Source organism: Cydia amplana, chromosome 6, assembly GCF_948474715.1.
Source record: "Cydia amplana chromosome 6, ilCydAmpl1.1, whole genome shotgun sequence".
Lineage (NCBI taxonomy): Eukaryota > Metazoa > Arthropoda > Insecta > Lepidoptera > Tortricidae > Cydia > Cydia amplana.
Window position 1 is genome coordinate 8,436,137 of NC_086074.1, and position 24,008 is coordinate 8,460,144.

Consider the following 24,008-nt stretch of genomic DNA (forward strand, 5'->3'; position numbering starts at 1 on the left):
ACTCAAAGAGAGACAAACACTGGAGCATAAAGGATTTAATTCAAACACTTATGGAGCGTATAAACAAACCTGTGGCACAAATTAATCCAAAATTCAATTGAACAATTTTTCCCTTACCGGGCGCAAATATTTTTCTATGGAAGCAACTGAGAAACAGTTTCATTTTAGAACGACAAACAACGTTTCAGAAATGGCAAGCTATTTTCGTCTACGAATCGCATTACGCTTTCCAACTGAAACGGAAAACCGTCAAATTAGACTTTAAAAACAGTTTATTGACAAAAGAAGCCGTTACGTTTCGTTTTGCGGTGAACTCGAAACGACCCACTAAATGAAGCACAGGGCGATACGCACCTTTTGAAGCAACACTAACACTCGGCGGCAAGCGCAATGAAAACAGTAAGGGTTCATTAGATCCACGTACATACAGCTTTTTTAAATTGAATAGGTACTAGCCGCCGAGGGGTCGACGGGCCCGTGTTGGCATTGCCGTTGAATTTTAAAACAAAAAGCTCAGCAAATGAGCGAGCCACTTGTGAAATCTCATTACTGTAATTAAGCGCCTATATAGGTATATACAACAATCAAATGTTTTTAATCAAATGTAGGTACATTTGATTAAATTTCGTTAATACAATGAAGGGATGTTTACAAAAACTACATAACTGACTACACTGGTTGACACCTGAAACGATTAACAATGTTCTTAAAAAAGTGTCAACCGCTCTAAGCAGTTATGTTGTTTTTGTAAACATCCCTTCAATTGAAAAGGACATTCATACTGCTGGCATAAAGGTGTGTAATGATAACTCGGAGTGACATAACGCCTAGATTAGGTAATTACGTTAATGAATTAAAGTGCCCCCTCTCCATATAAAATTATTTAAATGTAACATTGTATTTATTCAAGAGCCCGTGTTATTAATTTAATTGGTTTAACGTATTCATGTTACATTTCAATTAATTCAAGCCGCTTATCTTGCTCTGCGTAATGCATTGCCCGGTGGTCCACTAAGTTGTTAACTGAGTATTATGTACATATCAATAATATAATTGATTATCGCTATTGATAAGCAAACAGAAGGTAATGTGTCAGTTATTGTGTACACTGTTGTTATCTGGACTATGCAAATTGATAACCGGCCGCCCGCGTCCGAGTCGCCCTCACAGCTGTCACTGCTAGTGTCAGAGTGTCACCGCTTGTATACCAGTCAGTTTATACTCTACTGACCCTCTGACGCTCTAAATCCTATCAGAGACAAGCATTTAATAAAGATTCCTAATCTCATACAAAGTTATAGTGAAATAAAATAAAAACGTAAAATTAAGCTAAACCAGGGGGGTGTCACTCCGCAGTTTAGGTACATTTAGCCGGCGCGCCCATCGGACAGGCGTATGGCAGTGGGCTGCCGCTCGGCGTGCACGATAGTCGTGTCACGTGGCGCTCGCGCAAAATTGAAAATACACAATGGCTTCGAAACTTACTTCCGTGAGAAACAGACATACTATCTCCGGATAAAAAATGTATGTTTACATAATCAACGTTTGTAATTCCTACATATTTATCTTAAAAATAATAAATCAATGGGTATAAAGTCTATTTTTTATTCGGTAGACTAAAATGACATTTCATAGTATGAAATGACACATGATGTTCATACTATGAAATGTAATTTTAGTCTACCAAATATAGACTAGGTATAAAAAAAAACTTGTCAAGTGATAACCCCGTTCCGACACTCACAGCTCGGTCACAAAACTGCGACGCGCAAAGGAGATTCATGGTTCGTGCGCGGTTTTAAGTTTCAATTTTGCTTGCAGGCGGCGATATAGGTGTAATTTTATACCTAAATCTGACTTTTGTGAAGGAGTGAATTTTCTGTACGGTAGTACTATTAGTTATTCTGTGGCTAAACAAGCAAACAAGCTTCAAAAAACCATGCAAAATACCTACATATATACATATAGGTATATGGGACTAAAACGGCTCTATAGTGTTTTCTACTGTGGTGACAAACGCAAGTTTGCATGTTTGTATTATTTTCTCCTCTCTGATCCCGGAGACGCCAACTAAATTAAACACAATAAAATAGCGGCTTTATCGCCTTAAATGAACAGGCTTCTTTATTGAAACAACATAGCCGAGTAAGCTACATGAATGAGTGACTCTCCGGCAAAAGATACCACTTTGTCATTTATCAATAAGGATGATTTTGCATTAGCGCCTTAATAACTATCGATCAAATCTTCCTATTGCCACATTACAGATGGGTGTAATGGATGCCGATTGTCACGTCTAAGCAAACATGTGCTAACTTTCTGATGTACTTGACGATAGAGAACAGGTGGCAACTAACGGGTTGTCTAATTTGGGAGAGCGAATTATGAAGAACAAGCAATTGTGAAGTTGCACGCTTGTGACAACTGTCGCAAAGTTGTCGAGGGGCCCGACAATGTTGTTTTACAACTCGGAAGAATTACGGATTCAGTCCGCGTCTATCAGGTCAGGATAGAATAATCAGAACAACATTTTCATAATTTTTATATAGGTATCCATATTAATGTATAAAACTCTATTCTTCAAAACTTAACGACAAAAATGTAAACATAGATTTTCGGATGCCAGGGATTGGCTATCAAACTTAGACCTTAAACTATAGACGTACTACAAAGTTGTAAATATGATTTTTGTATTTCTTCGTCATCGATAAAGCCATACGATAATAATAATAATAGATTTTCCCCAGCAGAATTACGAAATACATTGTGCAATATATTTTCCTGACGCAAAGAGGTATTTGTAATTCTTAGTTGGAGCGCTTGAGTTTGCACCTCGTCTGATGTTAGTAATTTTCCAAGCCCTGCTGTATGTGTAAATATGAAGTTTCATTAAAAACTAATCAATAGGCATTACTCCTCATAGTTCCTCATTATTAAATCAATACACATTGCTATAAAAATAAACAGCACCCTATTTTATCCGCGCTCGGCAATCCGGTATCAGCTGAAGCGCGCTAGTGAATAGATTTTCAATATTTTCAAAAGATGATATAAAATCGTATTGAAATATCCGCCATTCGATCAGACTAGTGAGTGAATATTTGAAGAATATGTAAAATATTCAGAAGCGAATACTGTTTCCATGTCTATGAGGATTCATCGGTAGAGAACGTGTTGTATTCAATGTTTCCAATAAAAATACAAAGCTTTTCCTTACACAAAGTGCCACATTGTTTAGTAACAAATGTAACAATCGCTTTTAAATAGAATACACAGTCCAACTCCTAAAATTTACTCGCACGACGCCCCTAACCGTTAGCAACTGATGAATAACAAGTAGTCGAGCGAAAAAATACATTCAGAAAATAAATTGTGTAATAAACATGTATAGGAGACATTATTCATCGCTGAGCAATACCGTAGAGACCTTTGACGACCCTTCGGCGGGTAAATAACGACCAAGTTTGAATAATTTTCACACGCGTCGTGTATTATTATGGGATATGGAAGAGCAAGAAACTCATGTCAGAATCAGAATGCTTCTATCGCGTAATCCGTTTTGACTCCTGCCTTTGCGGTAAAAGGTCTTTAATTTATGTGCGTCTCACACGAGATAGAATCTCATTAACTTATTCATTTCAGAGCGTGTGGAAGATAATGCTTTTTAGCATTTATATACGGGTGCTCACTGTAAGTAGTTTGCTTTTTATTGTCGTGGCGTTAAAATAATGATGAAAGTTCTGTTAGTGTAAGGCCTGAGTGGACGCTCATGTTGGGCGTGCAGCGGGGCGGGGCGTACGGCGTGCATGTCAAACAAATGCAAGCGTATAGGAGCGGCCTTAGTGCACGCTGCTCACATCACTTGTGAGCCCGACGCCACGCTGCACGCCCCGCCGAACGCTCCGCTTCGAGCGTCCACTCAGGCCTTACACTAAGTGTAAGTGTAAGGCCTAGCTGAGTGGACGCTCAAGTTGGGCGTGCAGCGGGGCGGGGCGTGCGGCGTACATGTTAAACAAATGCAAGCGTATAGGAGCGGCCTTAGTGCACGCTGCTCAAATCCCTTGGGAGCTCGACGCCACGCTGCACGCCCCGCCGAACGCTCCGCTTCGAGCGTCCACTCAGGCCTTACACTTATAGTTATATTCCACTTAATATCTACTAAAAATGAAAGCGATCAAGACAAATGGTGACCGCCTACGCTGCCTTACTATGGAAAGCTGGCTAAAGTCAAGCTTAATGATAGAAATACATTAAGTTCATTTCGAAATTTTGATAACGCAGATATTGCTTATAGTAGGGCTTATGGTAGTAAAACATAACATAACACAAAATGCATTTTGACAACTGAATGTATAGTATGAACACAAGTTATTTCTAAAAAAAAAAACGTTATAACATAACCATTAAATACATTCCTCTATTAAATCAAATAGTAAACATAGATAAAATCTGCCATAATTGACATTAATGGAATATTTACGTCGCGAAACGCGAGCAAAGGTCGTCATGGTTCCTAAAATGTAAGCAGCAGAGAACATTTGTTTATGACATAATGATAAAATCAGTTCACAGCGGCCTCGGTAAGCGTTCTGGAGAACCGGTATACCAGTAAGTAAGTGCTCCTGACACATAAACGCAACACTGCACCATCAGTTTTTGCTTTCGGACCTGTATTGCCAATATTGCCATACGAGCCTATTATATTATGTATACGCTCGCCCTATAATTGGAGAGATGTGTATCTCGAGATGATTTGAGATTCACTTGTGAATACTAGTTTCTTGACATAACATGTCCTTACCGTGTGTCATTACATTTGTAAGTATAATAAAAGTAAACTGTTACTGTAATGTGTCACTGAATGTATCTATAAATTACATTTGTATTTGTATTTACATTAGATTTGTAGTAGGTTGGTCCTTATATAGTTCCCTAGTTTTCCTTATCGATATATGTACATTGATCGATGTACGCATTAATTCCTTTCATATTTAAAAATTAATTATGCGAATCGGTGTGAATATTTCTAAAAATTACGTATAAAAAAAATGTTTAGGAACACTAAAGTACCTATTACATTTGAAATGGTAGTGTAGAGTAGAACCCAAAATGCCCAGAATCTACAAAACTACTAGTTAAAGTCCATGACCTCTTCTTTAGAAATGTTATTTATACGATAACCCAACCAGTTGAAATCGATCATTCAACGGAGAAATTCTTCCGGCTTCACTTCTCAAAGGAAGTTGTTAAAAGTTACCGACCATTCCTGGTGAGAAATAAATTTTCCCTCGACCACGCGCGTGTGTATGTATGCGTCTGCTGCAGTAATGAAAGCGCCCGAACAGTTTATGCTAACCAGATGTTACTTTGATTAATGCTCCATAATATGGCCAATATACCTAAATCGAGATTGATCGTGGATAACATACATACTCCATCTGCAAACGAATTATTGTAAGTTTAAATGTAAATCAAGATAACTGTAAACGACTTGAACTGTCTGATATGTTGCACGAAAATAGGAACATTTTTCTTCTATCGAAAATGAGACCTCACTGCCATCCGGCGATAAGTGGAATATAAAAGAGAGCGGGCAGAGCAAAACCTCCCGGTTACGTAAATGCATCGCAAAAAGAGCAATAAGACATCAGAAGGCCTAGACCGTCTGGGCACACATATCTACATGTATTACACGTATCTACCTACTATTGAGAACCAGTCTCGAGGCCAATTTTTATTGTTCGTCGGGGAAATAAAAGGCAAACTTACAATGTTTAGTGTTTACTTGGAATGTAAACGTGGACAATGCTGTTAATACATTAAATCAAAACAAATAGAAGCATGCTTGCTAGAGGATTGTATCAAGTAATAAACATATTCACGAGCACTATTGATTAGTCATAAAACGGTAATGTGATGTGACTGAGGCGATGGGGTGACGGCATTTCTAAATATTCCGCATTTACATATAAACCGGCTCTTCAGCTTATGTTTTTCTTAGCGTGTTTATTTATTCGGCAAAGTTTGAGAGACAAAAGCGATTAAAACAGGCAGTTTTTTTAGCATTACGTGACCTACATTTTTCTTTCCGTCTATCTGTAAAGTGTAGAACCAAGTTTTGCAGTAAGTATAAAACCAAATTAATGAGTAAATGCAAATCGTGCCAATATATCCTCATATAAACATAACAACGTAAACAACATCAGACGTAAACAAGCAATTTTATCAGAACGACTCATTAAGAAGCTATTTATTGGCCAAAATTGACGGGCGTTTTTTGTCGAGTGGCAGTTGATGACGCAACGGTATCACGCGAGCGGGTGCCGTGAACGTAGCCCCCGCTTGCAAGGCCTCGGTTGGGCGCCAACTCAAGCCAAGGGCAAGGCTGTGGCCTCCGCGGAGGTCGTACTCGACTTAATGAAAAGAAAGCTTATGGTCCAAATTTCACACATTTTATATGTAGCCTCTCATTTATACACAATGATGTTATGTAAAATTAAATGGTTTTAATGTAGCACTAAATATTAGGTATTATTTACACATTTAATCCGCAACTTTACAAAACCCAAAGTAATTTGCATTAATTACCTGCTGCCAGATATGGTAGGGGAAGCGATGGGCCACGAGCGCCGCTGCGACAGTATGGACCGTCGGCAGAAGGATACCAAAGGCTGCAGCCACGGGGGCGCCGACGGGCAGCAGGGCGTAGGCGGCGAAGACGGCCCAGACGACGTGCGCGGCGCCCTCGGCGGCGGCGCCGGGGCTCCAGGCGGGCAGCGAGGCCGCCAGCGCCGCGCCGCCGCCGGCCAGGGCCAGCCAGCAGGCGCGGGGCAGCCGGCGCTCCGGCGCGGTCCCGCCCGCGCGCCCGCACCACCACGCCAGCCCGCCGCAGAGCATCGCGTGCGCGCTCAGCACGCCCACCTGCAATTACAATACTTGAAATACGTCCAAACGCGCTCGCGGCCTGCCGTAATTACTAGCCAAAAACTACATGGGAATTCGCTCAACTTATCTTACGTACAATCGATCACGCATAAACTAGGTAATTACTTGAACTTTATTTAGATACGTTTCCGCAGGAAATGCGTTCTCTTTTAGTTAATAATGTTACCTAAATAAAAAATGGCAAAGTTTAATCTCACCCTGACGACATACAATACAACAAACAGTAGGTAGTAATAACTATTAGGTAGTAGTAAGTATCTGCATCTAATACCCTTTGGTACATATTGCACTTTGCCTTTGTGACTCGTAAATTCCCCTAGTATAGAATCTCTACTAAGGTAGTGACATACTAACGAACTTGTTTCAATGGAAGATATGTGTGTAGTTACCAACCGTCACATAAAACTGGAAACTGGATAGTTAGTAACAATGCGGTCGTATCGCAGCGGCATTCTCAAAAGGGTAATTCGATATCTTGGAAGCTCGTAAAGATTCCACTTAATAGCTTGATTATAACCTAAAGGCACATTACATATACTAATTCATAATTAAGCGCAGTACCTATGTATAGCATATATGTATTATAAATGTTACGGTCTAAATTTGCACCAACCACATTCGACGGATTACAGTAATCAGCAGACATAGGAATCCGTGGGGCAAATTTTCTTGACAGGTAGGGACTTCCTATATAGATAAACTCAATTATCGATGCTCGTTCTATATACTAGTGATCGCCCCCAACATTGTGTGTTTTTTGTAACTATTGTTTTGAAGACTAGTATGAAATTCACACATAGCATATTTTAAATAATCGCTAGGTTATATAAAGGTAGGGCGTAATACTTATTGCACTATAAAATAGTCAATATTATCTCAACCTCTTTATTGATCGATTATCAATCAAAGCGAATTGAGTTATTTACATATTTTTACAAGCAAACCATTGAGTGATCACTAGTATATTGAACGAGCATCGATAACTGAGTTTATCGATATAGGAAGTCCCTACCTATCAAGAAAATTTGCCCCACGGATTCCTATGTCTGGTAATCAGGCAATAACTATATGAAATTTCCCATACAATAAAACTTTGACGTTTCAACGGTGACAGAAGGTTTGGTGCAACCGACCCTTAATGCCACAAGAAAAATAATGGCTTCGGCACACTGCAGCCTTTGCTCGAGCCTTTGGTGAACGTTTTGTATGTAAAAGCGGCGCGCCCCGCTCACGCCGCGCCCGGAAAACGCGCCTGTGTGACGAAGCCTTAAAGCGGAAGGAGCCGCATTTATAGCTTGTGGTACTCGTCATGAATAGCACACGTACAGCTCCTCCAGCTCGGAGAACTTGTAGCGACGCCAGTTATGTTTATTAACTATGAGTGTAAGGCCCGAGTGGACGCTCGAAGCGGCGCGTTTGGTGGGGCATGCAGCGTGGCGTCGGGCGCACAAGTGATTTGAGCAGCGTACACTAAGGCCGCTCCTAATGCTCCTATACGCTTGCATATGTTTAACATGCACGCCGCACGCCCCGCCCCGCTGCACGCCCAACATGAGCGTCCACTCAGGCCTTACACTGACTGTTTCATAACAGAATACTATTCATCAGTATGACGTTACCTGCGGTGCTCGGCGCCAGCCGCGCGTGGCGTCGACGGCGGCGAGCGCGGCCGCGAGCGCCGCCCACAGCGCCAGCGCCGAGCCGACCGAGCCGCGCTGCAGCTTGCACGCGTAGCGCGCGTACAGCTCCTCGAGCTCGGCGGACTCGAAGCGCCGGCGCGCCACCAGCCGCGCCAGCGGCCCGCGCGCCGACATCGCCTTCACCGCGTGGTCCATGCTAGCCACGCTGCCGCCTCACCTCGCCACCACTAACACCCCGCGTCGCTTCATCTGTAAATAAAAACAACTTTTAACATAAGGTACCAAAACCCTCACTGCCTTAACATAACCCTCATTCGGCAATCGGGTAAAAATTAAAAACAGTGGTGTTGGCATGCGTTAAGGGCTGGAACAGAACTAGGTAGGTGTACGTATCACCAATATACCACATTATAACCCACGAGGGACGGACGATTGATTTGATTACATTCAAGAATGTTACAGACTGATGACACGATGGACAATATTATCTTTAGTATTATAGGAGAGAAAATAAGTCTCATATTTAAGTATGACAGTAAGTTACAAACAGGATTGTTTTCAAATATTTTATCATAATTCATCTCTCTGAATTATAATATTTAAGACAGTGAAATACTACGCAGTTTGGACCTAATAATTATTCTTCCGAGTAATAAATACCTAGTAACTTTTAAAGACCTCGTAAATGAAGACAAACAACAAAAGACAACCACAAAACTGTTTATGAATCTCGTCAGTAAATAAGCAGCTTACTGTCCTACCGAATACAATCATTTTGATTCAATCTAATGTTCTTTCGTTTTTCTACCCCATTCAAATAAAAATTACAATTAACACCTAAAAACAAGATATACGGCTCAGTTTTGAATCATACTTGGGATATTTTTGAACGGGTGATTTTACGGTAGGTACCTTTACTTATAGTTCGGTATATTGTAAATATACCTACACAATTACGCAGTATTTAACAAAAAGTTTGCGTTTGAAATCAGCGGTCACCTATTTATACCTAGTAGGTACATCGGTCATCGATTTTCTCTCAACGACGAAATCTTTGAATAATTTAGATAAGCGCAGTGTACTACATATATGCAAATTTGAAATATAGAACACTCCCAAAACAGCGCTACATCAACGATTCGCCGAGTACTCACTCGGTGCATTTGCAAAATTCTCGTATTTCTCTCGATTTAAACCCCTGATAAAATAGGTTGGTTGCACCGACATTTTGAACTGGCACGAAACTTTTCAAATTATCGACCAACTTTTACCGAGCCCTGTCAAAGTTGCACAACCCATTTTAATTCACTATAATATTGCATCAGCATAATATTATACGAAAAAACCGGCCAATTGCGACTCGGACTCGCCCACCGAGGGTTCCGTACAAATTTATCTGTTTATTTTTTGTAAGATGATAGTACTTCAACAGAAAGTACCCTATAAATTTTGATTCCCTTGAGAGTGTCGAAATTTACGCTTTTTGTGGCATAAACGCCCGTATCTTTTTTTTACGTTAACTTAGAACTGATTTTTTTACAGTCAAGGAACTGTAGACCTGAGTATATGGTTTTAATTTCAACTCGATACCTCCACGCGTTCCAGAGATAAAGGGTCTTGACAGACGGACGGACAACAAAGTGTTCCTTATAGGGTTCCATTTTTTTGCTTTCGAGGAACGGAATCCTAACAACATCGATCTATCCACATTGCCGTAAAAACTCATATCATGTTACAGCAATCTATGGTTTCGCGAAAATACTTTCATCTATGTTACTCACATAATGCATATAAATACGTCGTCAATTGACTGGCAAAAATAGGCTGTCAGTTAAATTACCTGTGATGTGAAATTATTTTCTAGAGAGTATCAAATTTAATATTATTTGTAGAGTGACACGGAATATATTTATCCAGAAGACGCATTAAAAGATCGGAATGACGAAGCAAAATATGTTAAGCATGGAAAATGTGCCAAATATTTTGATGATACGATCAAGTGAATCCAGTGAGGGTTATTTTGGCGTATGTTACAACCCGTTATGATTGTTAATTATGGAAGCTCATATACATATATAAATGTATATAATATAAAACCATATAGGTATCTTGATAAAACCTTCATCACTGCGTAATAAATTACCTATTCACTTGCATGATAAATCATATTTAATTCTTAATATTGTACAGTAAATTTGTTTCATACAAATGTAACCTGTTTAAGCTAAACATGAACCTAAAAAAAACCTCCAGCCGTTAGGTACATTACGTGAGACGCAAACTCGTTAATACGATTTTTTCGGAGTTTCCTTTGAGATTTGTTTTAACGCAATTCCGCTGTATCGTTTTGTACCGAACCGAAATCGAACAATCGGGCACCGTCATAAAACCGTTACCGCGTTACCTGATTACGTAGGTACTCAGCACAGCATGACTCATCCAAGTTGTACTCACTGTTATATTACTTCATTATTTTTTGCGTTCACTTTTAAATATTAAAGGCGAGTAAGTACCTACTTTATTTTTTCTGCCCTTTTATCCGAAGACGCCTAATAGGCGGTACCGTAAACGGTAAAGTGCTTTTGTAATAAACCTCTAGCAGTGTTCTCAGCTCGATTACACTCAAATGCTCACTTCGTGATGGCATTCTCATTATGTCTAATCATCGGGAAGACCACTGTAACGTGATCTCAAGTCGTAAGAACTATGCTCAATCGGAGAGTTCTCTATACTGGATTGCCCGAGCTTTCGATTCGCCCGTGGTAGGTAGGTAAGCTATTGCAATGACGCCCCAAGTCTCTATAGCATTAATTACTGCTAAACTGTCGTATTCGAACTTCAAGATATTCACAAGAGACGACACGTACTAGATCCATTCTAGATACGTTATAGTTTAGATTTCAACTTTTGCAGCGCAATTCGGGCAACCAATGTCACTTTTACGTTAGATAGAGTTAGATATCTATTAGATGTGAATTGGATCTTTAAGCCATATCTTGTGGAAATCGTTCAAGAGTATCTCCAGAATCGCGGAAATATCAAATTTGACAGGTTAGATCTTAAACATATCGTTATCGTATCTTGGTGATGTCTAAAAGATATCTAACAGATGTCTATTTCAAAACCCGAATCGGGCCCAAAGACGAAAGAATCATAAACCTTTTGTTTAAGCCAAACAGCAGGCTTTTGATCATTAGAATTGAATTAAAGTTAATGGTTTCTGTATCTTGTCCATTAAATATTATAGGTAATAGGTTACCTATACCCATAATATTATAGACAGACACGAGTATAATATGTCCATAATAGACCGGTCCTTCCCCGGGACACAAACTATCTGTAAACCAAATTTCACCTAAATCGGTCCAGCGGTTTAAGCGTAAAGAAGTAGGTAACAGGACATATCTCGGAAATAGTAAAATGATAAATATTAATATCAGAGCAAATATATAGAGCCTAAATGAACTGAAACAGTCAATATTATTACGGTATAATTTCGCGTTATTGCTTAGTAATCTAAAATAATCTTAGTATAAACGTCAAATATTTGTGTAACAGCAGAATACCGTCGCAAATGGAAACAATGACGTCACGTACGCTATTACTGTTATTAGTTAGGTATTAGCGTATTAAATAAATTATACGAGAACTTATATTATACACTTATACAGCAATATGTATTATACATGTGTTGGGTGAGGACAGTTAGGTAGGTGCACACACTGACAATCCAACCTCTAGACTGAGCTTAGGCCAATTCTTTCATGAAACCGATGCTGCCAAAAATACGAGGGTGCGGGGGGACGAGGTGAGCGAATCCCGTGCCGTGATTGGTCCGTTCAAAGACACGGACCAATCACGGCACGGGATTGACTCGAAGATGGAGTAACGCTACCGTATGTGTGGCAGAGGGGGTAGCGCGACTATGCTGTCTAGAGGTGCACATTACTTTCTGTTGCGTAAGGTTGGAATACGATATAGAAGTTAGAAACCACACGCTTTGTAATTTAAAGTTGTTTACCATAGCAATACTCGTATATTTAGACCAAAATAAATGTTATACTTGCATGGCAGTGCACCTCCTGCACTGCCAGCAACTTCACACATAGTACGGATTAGGTAACTACTTATGAAGTAAGGCATAAGGAATTGGCCATACATAAACACAATTGAAGTGTTTGTAAAATTCCCGGTACTACTAAAATGGAGTACTTACTAGAGAATAAAATCTTCTATATATATAAATGCAAGTGTCCTGACTGACTGACTGACTGACTGACTGACTGACTGATTCATCAACGCAGAGCCGAAACTACAAAAGCTAGAAAGTTGAAATTTGCACACTAGGTTGCATTTATAAAGTGTACAAGAGATAAGAAGCGATTTTGAAAAATTCAACCCCTAAGGGGGTTAAAAAGGGGATGAAAGTTTGTATGGGGTACAAGTTTTATTTTAAGCTAGGAATTTAAAACTTTGTAAAAATGTATTATATTAAAAAACAAGAAAACTAATTTCAGCGTTTTTGAAAATTCATCCCCCAAGGTGGTGAAAAAGGGGTTGAAAGTTTGTATGGAGATCAAATATTTTTGTGAGTGTGGGACTTGAAACTTTGTATATGGGGATATTATTATAAGGGAAGAAAAGTAATTTCAGCGTTTTTGAAAATTCATCCCCTAACAGGGTTAAAAAGGGGTTGAAAGATTGAATCCATTACAAATGCTTTGAAACTTCTTAGAAAGGCATAATAGCCGATTACAAAATAAAGTAATTGCGACGTTTTTGGAAATTCAACCCCTAAGGGGGTTAAAAAGGGGATGAAAGTTCGTCTTGGGGTGCAAATTTCATTTTAAGCTAGGAACTTGAAACTTTGCAAATAGATATTAAATTTAAATACAAGAAAACTAATTTCAGCGTTTTTGAAAATTCATCCCCTAAGGTGGTGAAAAAAGGGTTGAAAGTTTGTATGGATATCAAACATTTTTTCGAGCGCGGGACTTGAATCTTTGTATTTGGAGATATTATTAAAAGACAAGAAAAGTAATTTCAGCCTTTTGTAAAATTCATCCCCTAACAGGGTTAAAAAGAGGTTGAAAGTTTGTATGTGGTTCAAATTTTATTTTAAGCTAGGAACTTGAAACTTTGCAAATAGATATTAAATTTAAATACAAGAAAACTAATTTCAGCGTTTTTGAAAATTCATCCCCTAAGGTGGTGAAAAAAGGGTTGAAAGTTTGTATGGAGATCAAATATTTTTGTGAGTGTGGGACTTGAAACTTTGTATATGGGGATATTATTATAAGACAAGAAAAGTAATTTCAGCGTTTTTGAAAATTCATCCCCTAACAGGGTTAAAAAGGGGTTGAAAGATTGAATCCATTACAAATGCTTTGAAACTTCTTAGAAAGGCATAATAGCCGATTACAAAATAAAGTAATTGCGACGTTTTTGGAAATTCAACCCCTAAGGAGGTTAAAAAGGGGATGAAAGTTCGTCTTGGGGTGCAAATTTCATTTTAAGCTAGGAACTTGAAACTTTGCAAATAGATATTAAATTTAAATACAAGAAAACTAATTTCAGCGTTTTTGAAAATTCATCCCCTAAGGTGGTGAAAAAAGGGTTGAAAGTTTGTATGGATATCAAACATTTTTTCGAGCGCGGGACTTGAATCTTTGTATTTGGAGATATTATTAAAAGACAAGAAAAGTAATTTCAGCCTTTTGTAAAATTCATCCCCTAACAGGGTTAAAAAGAGGTTGAAAGTTTGTATGTGGTTCAAATTTTATTTTAAGCTAGGAACTTGAAACTTTGCAAATAGATATTAAATTTAAATACAAGAAAACTAATTTCAGCGTTTTTGAAAATTCATCCCCTAAGGTGACGAGAAAGGGGTTGAAAGTTTGTATGGATATCAAAAATTTTTTTGAGCGCGGGACTTGAATCTTTGTATTTGGGGATATTATTAGAAGACAATACAAGTCATTTCAGCGTTTTGTAAAATTCATCCCCTAACAGGTTTACAAAGGGGTTGAAAGTTTGTACAGGGTACAAATTTTATTTTAAGCTAGGAACTTGAAACTTCATAAAAAGGTATTATTTTAAAACGAAAAAAAAATTATTTCAGCGTTTTTGAAAATTTATATCTCAAGGTGGTGAAAAAGGGGTTGAAAGTTTGTATGGAGTTCAAACATTTTTGTGAGAACGGGCTTGAATCTTTGTACTGAGGCATATTATTAGAATACAAGAAAAGTAATTTCAGCGTTTTTTTATATTCATCCCCTAAAATGGTTTAAAAGGGGTTGAAAGTTTATATAGGGTTCAAATTTTATTTACTTCAAACTTCGTAAATAGGTAGTTAGGTAAATAGAGGACATGAAAATCTTCTAAGGGGTTTAAGAGGGATTATGTCGACAACAATTTTATTTAGTTAGGGGCTAGAAACTTCGTATGTTGTGAAAGACAAGTCTCATGCGTTGTATAATATTAATAATTAACAAATGATTAACCGCCCTCCTGCAATATTTTCTGCATAATGTTCTAAGCTAATGTAGAATATATAACCACCAATATACAAATCCACGCGTACGAAGTCGCGGGCAACAGCTAGTAGGTAATAAATACGACATTTTGCCAGTTACTTGCCAACTGGCTCAGTTATATAGTACAGTCCCATAGTAAAAGTTGCTCAGTATGACTTAAACATTAACGGGTTTGAGTAATTGCTTTATTCAGTTACATACTGTATTAACATTACATATTTCGCTCAGCAGATACCATTGAAACAGATCCATAATGCCAATTTAAACAGAACAATTAAACCTCGTTCTGTCCTAATCTGTGTCTGAACCCCGATTCAAACTTAGCACGTCTCAGTAATTACTCGAGCCTGACAGAGACAACGTTGTTACGAGTTAGAGAACAAATGAAACACCATATTATTAAGATACAATATTCGGCATCCGCCCAGATCTGGAATTGATTGGGAGGTTAATCGGATTGCCATCAACATGGGGCACGGATACCCAAAAAGAAGAAAAAGAATAGATAAATAAATGAGTTCTCGTTGGTTGGATGATTTGCGAAATTGTCGGGGGAGGGGGGTCACGGTCGGCGGGTTAATGACCCCGGCACAGCAGACGCGGCCGCGGCAAGCGTCGCGGCGCGGCCTGCTGTTGTGACCATTAGTTCCATGTAGCCTCGAGCCAACCAATATAGGCCTACGGTATACATCGTTACTAACTACATAAATAGTACTGATACGGAACCGCCAGGGCACGGCGCGGTTTTAGTGTTCCGTACAAAACTTTGTTCACGGAACACTTTGGGGGATCACTTCGGTCTTGCAAATCAGTTAAATGCGTACTTTTAATATTTCAACTTCGTTAAACTACATTGCTTATTTTCTATACATCAAACTACTAGTTACTCCCCGCGATTACGTCTGCTCGTGGAATGATGATTATGATATGATTGATAAAAATTATCATGTCCTTCCACGGGCCTCAAACTGTCTCCGTACCAAATTACACCTTAATCGGTTCGGCGGCTTATGCTTAAAGAGGTGACAGACAGACACAGGGATTATATGGCATCAACCATATTATACTGGTCAACCTGAGTCCCACGCTCGCAACGAGATGTTGACATCACCCCTGGGGTGATATTCATAGGAATGCGCCATTCCTATGAATTTTACTGAATGGAAGGCAGACAGCAGACAAACACGGCATTATTGCGATTTCGAGTTCCGAATCACACGGGATAACAGACGAAGTTGAAATTGCTCCGTAGCCACTGTCAAAGGCCAGCCAGTAGCCATTGTGATTGCAAAAGCGCTTCATATCTATATACCCCCCGTGGTCAACTATCCTACCATTACGATTACGTTATGTGGAAACTATTTTTTGTTACTGGTGGTATATTTGTGTATGTAGGATATAAAAAGATAAAAAACCTACACGACCCACGTCTAGGTTTAACAATAGAAAATCATAAATAGGTAAATGTCTGTTGGCAACAATTAGTTCCTTTATTATAATGTACCTACCTAGAAGTTTTATAATTACTAGCAGATTTTTGTGCGACTTCGATATTACTTTTGTACATAAGTAAATATCGGTATACTCTTATTTGTATTATTTGACAACATTTGTTAGAATCTAAATTACCCTCCAAGTGGCAGAGAACCGGCTCCCGGTTAATTACGACAATTTAATTTGAATTTTAATTAATTAAAATAAAATCGAAGTTCCAACAACTTAAAATAACGTATGTCACTTAAATATCTACTTAGAAAACTAAACATGTGTGTCGTGTGTATTACAATGTTTTGTAAATTTTGAAATTCCTAACATTACTCCAGTATCCAGTACGAGTAATCCAACTAACAATAGGTAACTAATAATAATAAGTTAACAGTACCTACTCATATATCAATAACCGCACACATTACTGGAATACAGCTGATCGCAGTCAATAAATGTATTGTACGAGTAAGGCACGGATTTTAAATTTTAATTTAGAATCTAAAGTCAATCTTAACTTTTTTTAAATAATTATACCCATTGGAGGTTTGTATAATGATCCCAATAGTGGCAATAGTTTACAATGCCATCTTCGATCTTAATTCCAATCAATAGTGGTGATGGTGACAAACGAGCTGCAAAATATGGGAATTAGCCTGTCAAATACTAGGTCTATCTGACCTGCTAGCATGAGTTTCGTTCTCGCACGCGAGAACGCAACGAGGGGCTGACGTGCAAATTCATGTACGTAAATATAGGTGTCACTGTCAATTAATATTTCGGCAAGCAGCTCGGCAGCGCGCTGTCCGGCTAATCGTTTATGGTTATCGCATTAGTGGCACAATAGCACACATTAATGGACGAACCAGGCGTAATGAGCGCATTGTGCGACAAGCGATCGCCGATATAAATTGTTTGCTATGCCGTAATCACTGTCATATCACTCGGTAAGTAATAGTTTGATTGAACCAAGCGGATGTTGGCATTTCTTTTTGCACCACCTGATTCTATTTACTAGAACGGCCTTTTTCTTCCGCATTTTACCTTAAAAACGTATTTTATCTCCGTCTTTGTTTGATTGCTCTTCTCAACGTTCTTGGAACTCATGATACACTTGCAGAGGCCTGCAATGTTTAAAATGGAGAAAAAAGTATTCAAGAATTAACAAAGTTCATCTGTTCGAGCTGAATACAATGTCTTTTTGATGAACTAATAGAGTCAAATAATGTACCGAAATGAAGGAGCTGTTTGTCAACCCTTGCACTGGATAAACAAAACATTCATAGAACGATAAAAAAGTGACAAACGGACTGAACCCAACTCCCAGATTTGACACTTTGGATATTCGTAAATACGTTCGTATTTTCAGCAGTTTCATCGTCATCAACAATTCAAAAAGAATAAAAATTATAAGGCAAAGGGTACTGTACAGTATATCTACGTATAGTCCGAAATCCATCTTCATAACAGATATTTATTACGAATGTAAAGCACTGATGTACATATAACATGAAAAAAAATTATGGGATACAGACATGAAATATTGGAATAGTCCCTCACTAAGCCGCTACACCGTAAATATTACATAATATGAGTTAGATAAAACCTCCAGTGCAAGTATTCAAGCTCAGAAATACATTCCCGATTTGCTAGAGATATTAAACTCGTTGTGGCATTCATATCGGCTTAAGCATATTAAGCGCAATGAGTTTTCTCGCATCAGAAAATCAAGTTACAGCCAATTATGTAACTTTATTTCAGCCGCCAACCGCCGATGTGGTTATAAACTTTATGATCATCATGAAATGCAGGTCAATTTTGCATTTCAATGAGTTTGTAGTACATAGTAGTAGTAGTAAAACACTTTATTGCACAGAACAACTACAAAGGCGAATTGATCCCCTTAAGTCCAACTAGTAAATATCTTCCAAGCTTCCAACTAACCTTTAAGTAACTGAGGCAGGTAAATGCGAAATGGTAGTCAAACTAAAAGGGCCTACAGATGACCAGTTCGCCGGACGATATCAGCCTGTCAGTTGTTCGGAACTATCACCTTTTGCGTTTAACTGACAAGCGGATATCGTCCTGCAAACTGTTAATCTGTAAGCCCCTTTAAGATGTGAACATACCCATGGTATGTTATTAAATACCAGTTGGCTTTATATTTCCCATTCGATATTTTGAATAGGCAGGTAATTACCCAAAACCTAGAATAAGTAATTACTTATTCTATTAACTCGTGGTGGTCCTATAACATAGACCACTAAAACGAACATTGGCCAGAACCCAACCGTGTTTATCAGAAAATAACCGATGTGAAATCAAACATGTGCACGTACAGATGTGAGCCTCAAAAATGCCATAATACAACCGCGAGGTTACGTCACGCAAATGAGGTAGCCGAGCCGAAAAGCACACTCGGACGGGGCTAGACGGCCAGGCCGTCTTTTCATACTTAGTTTTCAATGGTTACCGAACTCAGGAGCGGCATTTGAACTTTGAAATTCTGATCCTATTTGATATTAGTCTCGTTTCATTTCGTTCGTACCTATTGTATCGAAGCGAAGCTTGGTGCACAATAGAAATGTCAATCAAGATGAAAATAAATCGTTCGAATGCCACTCCAGCACCGAGTAGTGCGCTCAGACGACCAAGTAACTGTGACTTCGCGATCCAGAACTAGGTATGCGGACAGTGAAATTACATTCAGTTTGGTTTACTTAAACCGAACGCTTGTTCAACAAGGACAATAGCGTCAGAAATAAAAGTTCAGTCGTTAGATGTAATAGCAGACATTACCGTCTCGCCACATACTCGTATTGTGCAATGCAAGCAGAACCGCATGATTTCGGCGAGACAACCCATCAAAACGACGCAGACTAGAGTGACGCACTAATGGCGTGACTTTCCATTAAATAGGCAGTCTTCATTATCGTCACGCGCGGAGGGTAAGCAACTACTTAATTATATTTTAAGTACATGATGTGAAGGGATCACTGCAGTACCAGTTTAACAAGAACTAAAAATACCCAAGAAATTTTTATTATATAAATGAACTTAATCTATAAAACAGCACACAAAAGCTTAGTCTGCTTACTGAAGGTGCTTTAAGACGTACAACTGTAAAAAAAATATAAAAGCTACGCCTGTTTTCTGCCCTCGAGACAAGGGCGCCTGAACACTTCAGAGGCGTTAACAACTTAAAAAGTCCAACACACCTTTCCACGCGCAGAAATAGACTACCTCGTGATTCTATTTACATCCAACTAACCTGTGATATACACAAGCCATAGATTGCTATTGGTAGTTGATACGCTGACGGGGAAAACAATGTTAACAATTCTGTCGATTTACATAACGTTTCAGATAAAAATAAACAGTCGATCATGTTTATCAACACCCGTGTTATATAGTGTATATCATTTCATTCTTATGCGAACACGGCACGTTTATTACTAAAAGATGACAAGAATATCACCCAGGAAAACCTTGGAGCAAATATCTTTAGGTAAACTTTTTTTTTAAATAAGCGTAACATTCAATAAATAATATAACTGTTTTGTTTTCCATTCGATCTTCAACTTTTTAGATGTTACACATTTAAGAACCTCTCAAACTAAAATTAACTTAAACTGTCTTCTTTGACACTTTGGAAGATCCTTGAGATATTATTGTCTTTGAAAGAGAAACCTCGGGGACGGGACGTAACAACAAATTGCTATTCAGTAATTTAGAATTTAGTTTCCAGTTGCTTTGATAAATGTATAAATAATAATTGTCAACTAGTGTGCACCGCTCTTGGTACAAAAATGAAATTCCACAATACGAGTAATGGAACGAGGAGTAACTATAAGTTATATGTATTATGTAACAAAGCCGAAAGGGTCACAGAAAATGTACGAGTCGGCTGTCATTGCTGTCAACCAGGTCATAAACCACGAACAAATCCATTCATTTAATGTATAAATAAACGTTGCATAATATTTTAAAATAGCTTGAATGGTTGTAACTGTATATTTGCGTGGTTGTCAACTGTTGTGTTTGGCCGCAAGTCAAAGAGCAACGGAAGCGCGCCCGCGGCCAAGGCCGGTGTTCTAGCAAATGCATTTACTTTCATTCTTATCGATCTTCTGTTCACTTCGGCACTTTCCATCACTACTTAGGCCTGTCGGTTTTTCATCATGTTAAAGTCGATGATTAGCGTTGAGAACAGCTGACGGGATAACTTAAAAGTAGGTATGTAATTAATCATTAGGGAACTTCCTTGCTCGCAATCAGGTCTTTTACATCTTAATGATAAGGCTGTCATTAACTAACCTCGTTAAACGAAAGAAGAATTCAAAACTGATAATTAATTATCCAAGTTAGTACGAGCATCCGGCATGCATCTTCCATATGATCGAACATTTTATATCACATCCGTTTTCGTTCAAATACATCTTGCGGAGGATAAAAAAGTACTCTCATCTCACGGTTTATAACTACCTACCTCATTTACTTTATATTTAATAATATACACCGTCACAGCTTAGTTCTAACTAACATAGCCGGGTTTCAGTTAGCTTGTTGGTTTATTCAAACCTCCTGGGAAAACGTAAAGCACACGGAAAATCTTCACTAGAATAACATTTTTAAAGCTAAATTGCAAACTTTCAACGAGCTAATCTGAAAACCTTAAAGCTGGCGTAAATTCTATTTAGTGTTAATACGAAGTTAAAATCTGCACGTTCATGTGCAATTAGAAAATGTGCAATAGTCAGATCGTATAATCCGCCGTATTACATTACGGCTAGCCGTTTTACAAAACAGGGGCGTTTTGAAATGTGGCGGTTCGACGATTAGCCGGATTGTCATTGCGATACGTTCTTCAATAAGGCGGCCTACGTTTAGCCGCATCGTATCTACTATTTAGATTGTAGAGTGACCAGTTCTTTCGGTCGCCTACGTAACCGGAGTTTGACAATGTTTGCAATTTAATTTATTTTTACCATGGTCCCACCGCACTACATGTGTTTCTTTTCCAAAACATTTCCTTCACAACTTAAATAGACGGAGCCCCGCAAGCGGGGCTCCTATTTCTGGGCGGTTTGCCCTCCGGGCATCTGAAGCTACCTAACGAACCTAACCTACTTACCTACCTACGCTTATTTCCCCAAAGTGTAATATATTCACGGACGTCTCACTAAATCATTAGGTAGGCGGGGCGGGTCGTTAAGTTGCGAAGGAAATGTTTTTTGAAAAGAAACAGTTCGACGAACTCCAGATTTGATGGATACCCCAGCGTTTTTCATAGTTTGTTGTTGTTATGTCAGGCAGCGCCACGAGTGTTAAAAATGGGAACTAAAAACTGTCAAAGCGGCGGCTAATGACTCGCTGTAATACATTACGGCTAGCCGTGTTGAAGAACGTATGGCGCCGAATACATTCCGGCGGATTTTCATTCAGCCGCATTCAATCCGGCTAATCGTCGAACCGCCGCATTTCAAAACGCCCCTGTTTTGTAAAACGGCTAGCCGTAATGTAATACGGCGGATTATACGATCCGACTGCGACATATATATATATTAGATATCTGATAAATCGTTCATCGATCGATATCACCATTAAATTATTTAGCAATGCTTATGTAGCAATATCCTTAAAAGCAATTGAAAATCATAATTTTAGCAACTGATTATAATTTACAATTTCTAAGACAACGTAAAACAAAGCATGAAGCCCCTAAACCTAAATATTACCATCAGTTATCGCAACGTTTAATAAACACTTGTAATAACACAGGGCTTTGGATATATTGTTTCCCTGCTGCTGGAGGAATTTATTTTCCCATTATAAGAGTTCTTGTTATTCCAAGTAAGACATCTTAATTTCGCGCGGAAAATAGCTCGCAAAGATCTCAAGAAAAGCGCAGTTTAACATTTTTAACACCGAAGGTGACGGTAGAGGTGGGTAAATTTTAAGATTCTGTCAATTTACCCCATTTCACACACAAGCGCACTTCACGCACACTACCTCACTTTACTGGGACAGGTCATTGACCCATCAAGTTTTTTTAAGATAGCGTTTTGAGTTTAGTGTTAACCACTGACCTCTTTTGAGGAACAGAAACTGTAAAAACGTTCCATTGAAAGAAGAAAGAGAAACAATACATTAAATCTTGCTCTCCTTGTCTGTTCATGTCACACGTGACGTATTTAAATTCTAATTTAATTCATTTGATTGTTAACTATTTTCTGCATATTATGGCTTTGTCGAGATACGCGTTTTGTAAAGTTAAACCGAATAAACCCAGATGTCATTAAGTCAGATGTAAAATGTTATTTACTACTCTATACGGTTATTCATAAGGCGAAAAATCAATTTAATTAAAAATTTAAATAAATAAAGTTTCGGCAGGGTGGAAATTTAATTAAGGCCGACAAAATAAAATTTAATAATATATGTCGGCTGATGTACCCCTAAGATCTTTACAGATTTACTTGTACGAGTATCGTATATTCGCTATTTATTTTGCTATTAAATTTATAAAATTAAAATAAATAATTAAATATTATACTGGCATTCCACCGCTATTATTTCAGTGCTGAACTGATTATCTTCGATCGTAGCCTTGATGATGTAGTTGTACTTACACTTACGGCGGTAGGAGCGGCAATGAACCCCGCGCAGCGTAGAACGAGAGGTGCGTTGGGATAAGTGCATATACATATAATTCTTCGTGCGTCTGTCTGTCTGTCCGTCCGTCTGTCACAGTCTATTTTCTCCGAAACTACTGGACCAATTCAGTTGAAATTTGGCACACATATGTAAATTTGGCACACAAATGTAAATTTGTGACCCAAAGATGGACGTGTAACGTAAATAAAATGTATTTTAGAGAATTTGAAATACGGTAGCCATTTTTGGGGGGGGGGGTAAATGAAAAAATTAAAAAATATGTTTTTTAAACTATATAGTGTTACATATCAAATAAAAGAGCTCATTGTAAGAATCTCAAAGATATATTTTTTTTATAATTTTAGGATTAATAGTTCAGCAGTTATTCATGAAAATAGGCAAAAAATGATCATTCTCCGCCCACTTTCTCCGAAACAACTGGATCTAAAATTTTGAAAAAAATACACAAAGTAGTTCTTTACCTATATACGAGTATGTCAGGAAAATCTATAAGAAATGTGCAGTCAAGTGTGAGACGGACTTAATATACGGAACCCTTAGAATGCACTTCGCACTCGTTTTTGTTTAGCTCTTATTAGGTTTAAGGAGTTTTATGAGTGAAAAAAGAAGTTTTTTGTTTTATGTGCCCGCGTTATTGCCGATCGATTGTGTTTTAAACGATAATTAGACAAAAAAACTTGTTTTTCACCCAACGAATATAGATCTCCATGACACATCTTCCAAG

The 24,008-nt window shown here is 38.3% G+C and overlaps 1 protein-coding gene across 4 annotated transcripts in view; it reads right to left on the reverse strand.

Annotated features, from left to right (window-relative positions):
• Positions 1-24,008, reverse strand: part of LOC134648752 (Ca(2+)/calmodulin-responsive adenylate cyclase-like) — a 104,906-nt gene that overhangs the window by 62,687 nt on the left and 18,211 nt on the right. For all 4 annotated transcript variants that reach the window (XM_063503273.1, XM_063503272.1, XM_063503271.1 and 1 more), the window contains exons 2-3: positions 8,565-8,834; positions 6,589-6,921 (exon numbers count right to left, since the gene is read on the reverse strand). In XM_063503273.1, the coding sequence (XP_063359343.1) occupies positions 6,589-6,921; positions 8,565-8,780 (549 nt within the window). In that variant the 5' untranslated portion in view covers positions 8,781-8,834. The remainder of the gene's footprint in view (positions 1-6,588; positions 6,922-8,564; positions 8,835-24,008) is intronic.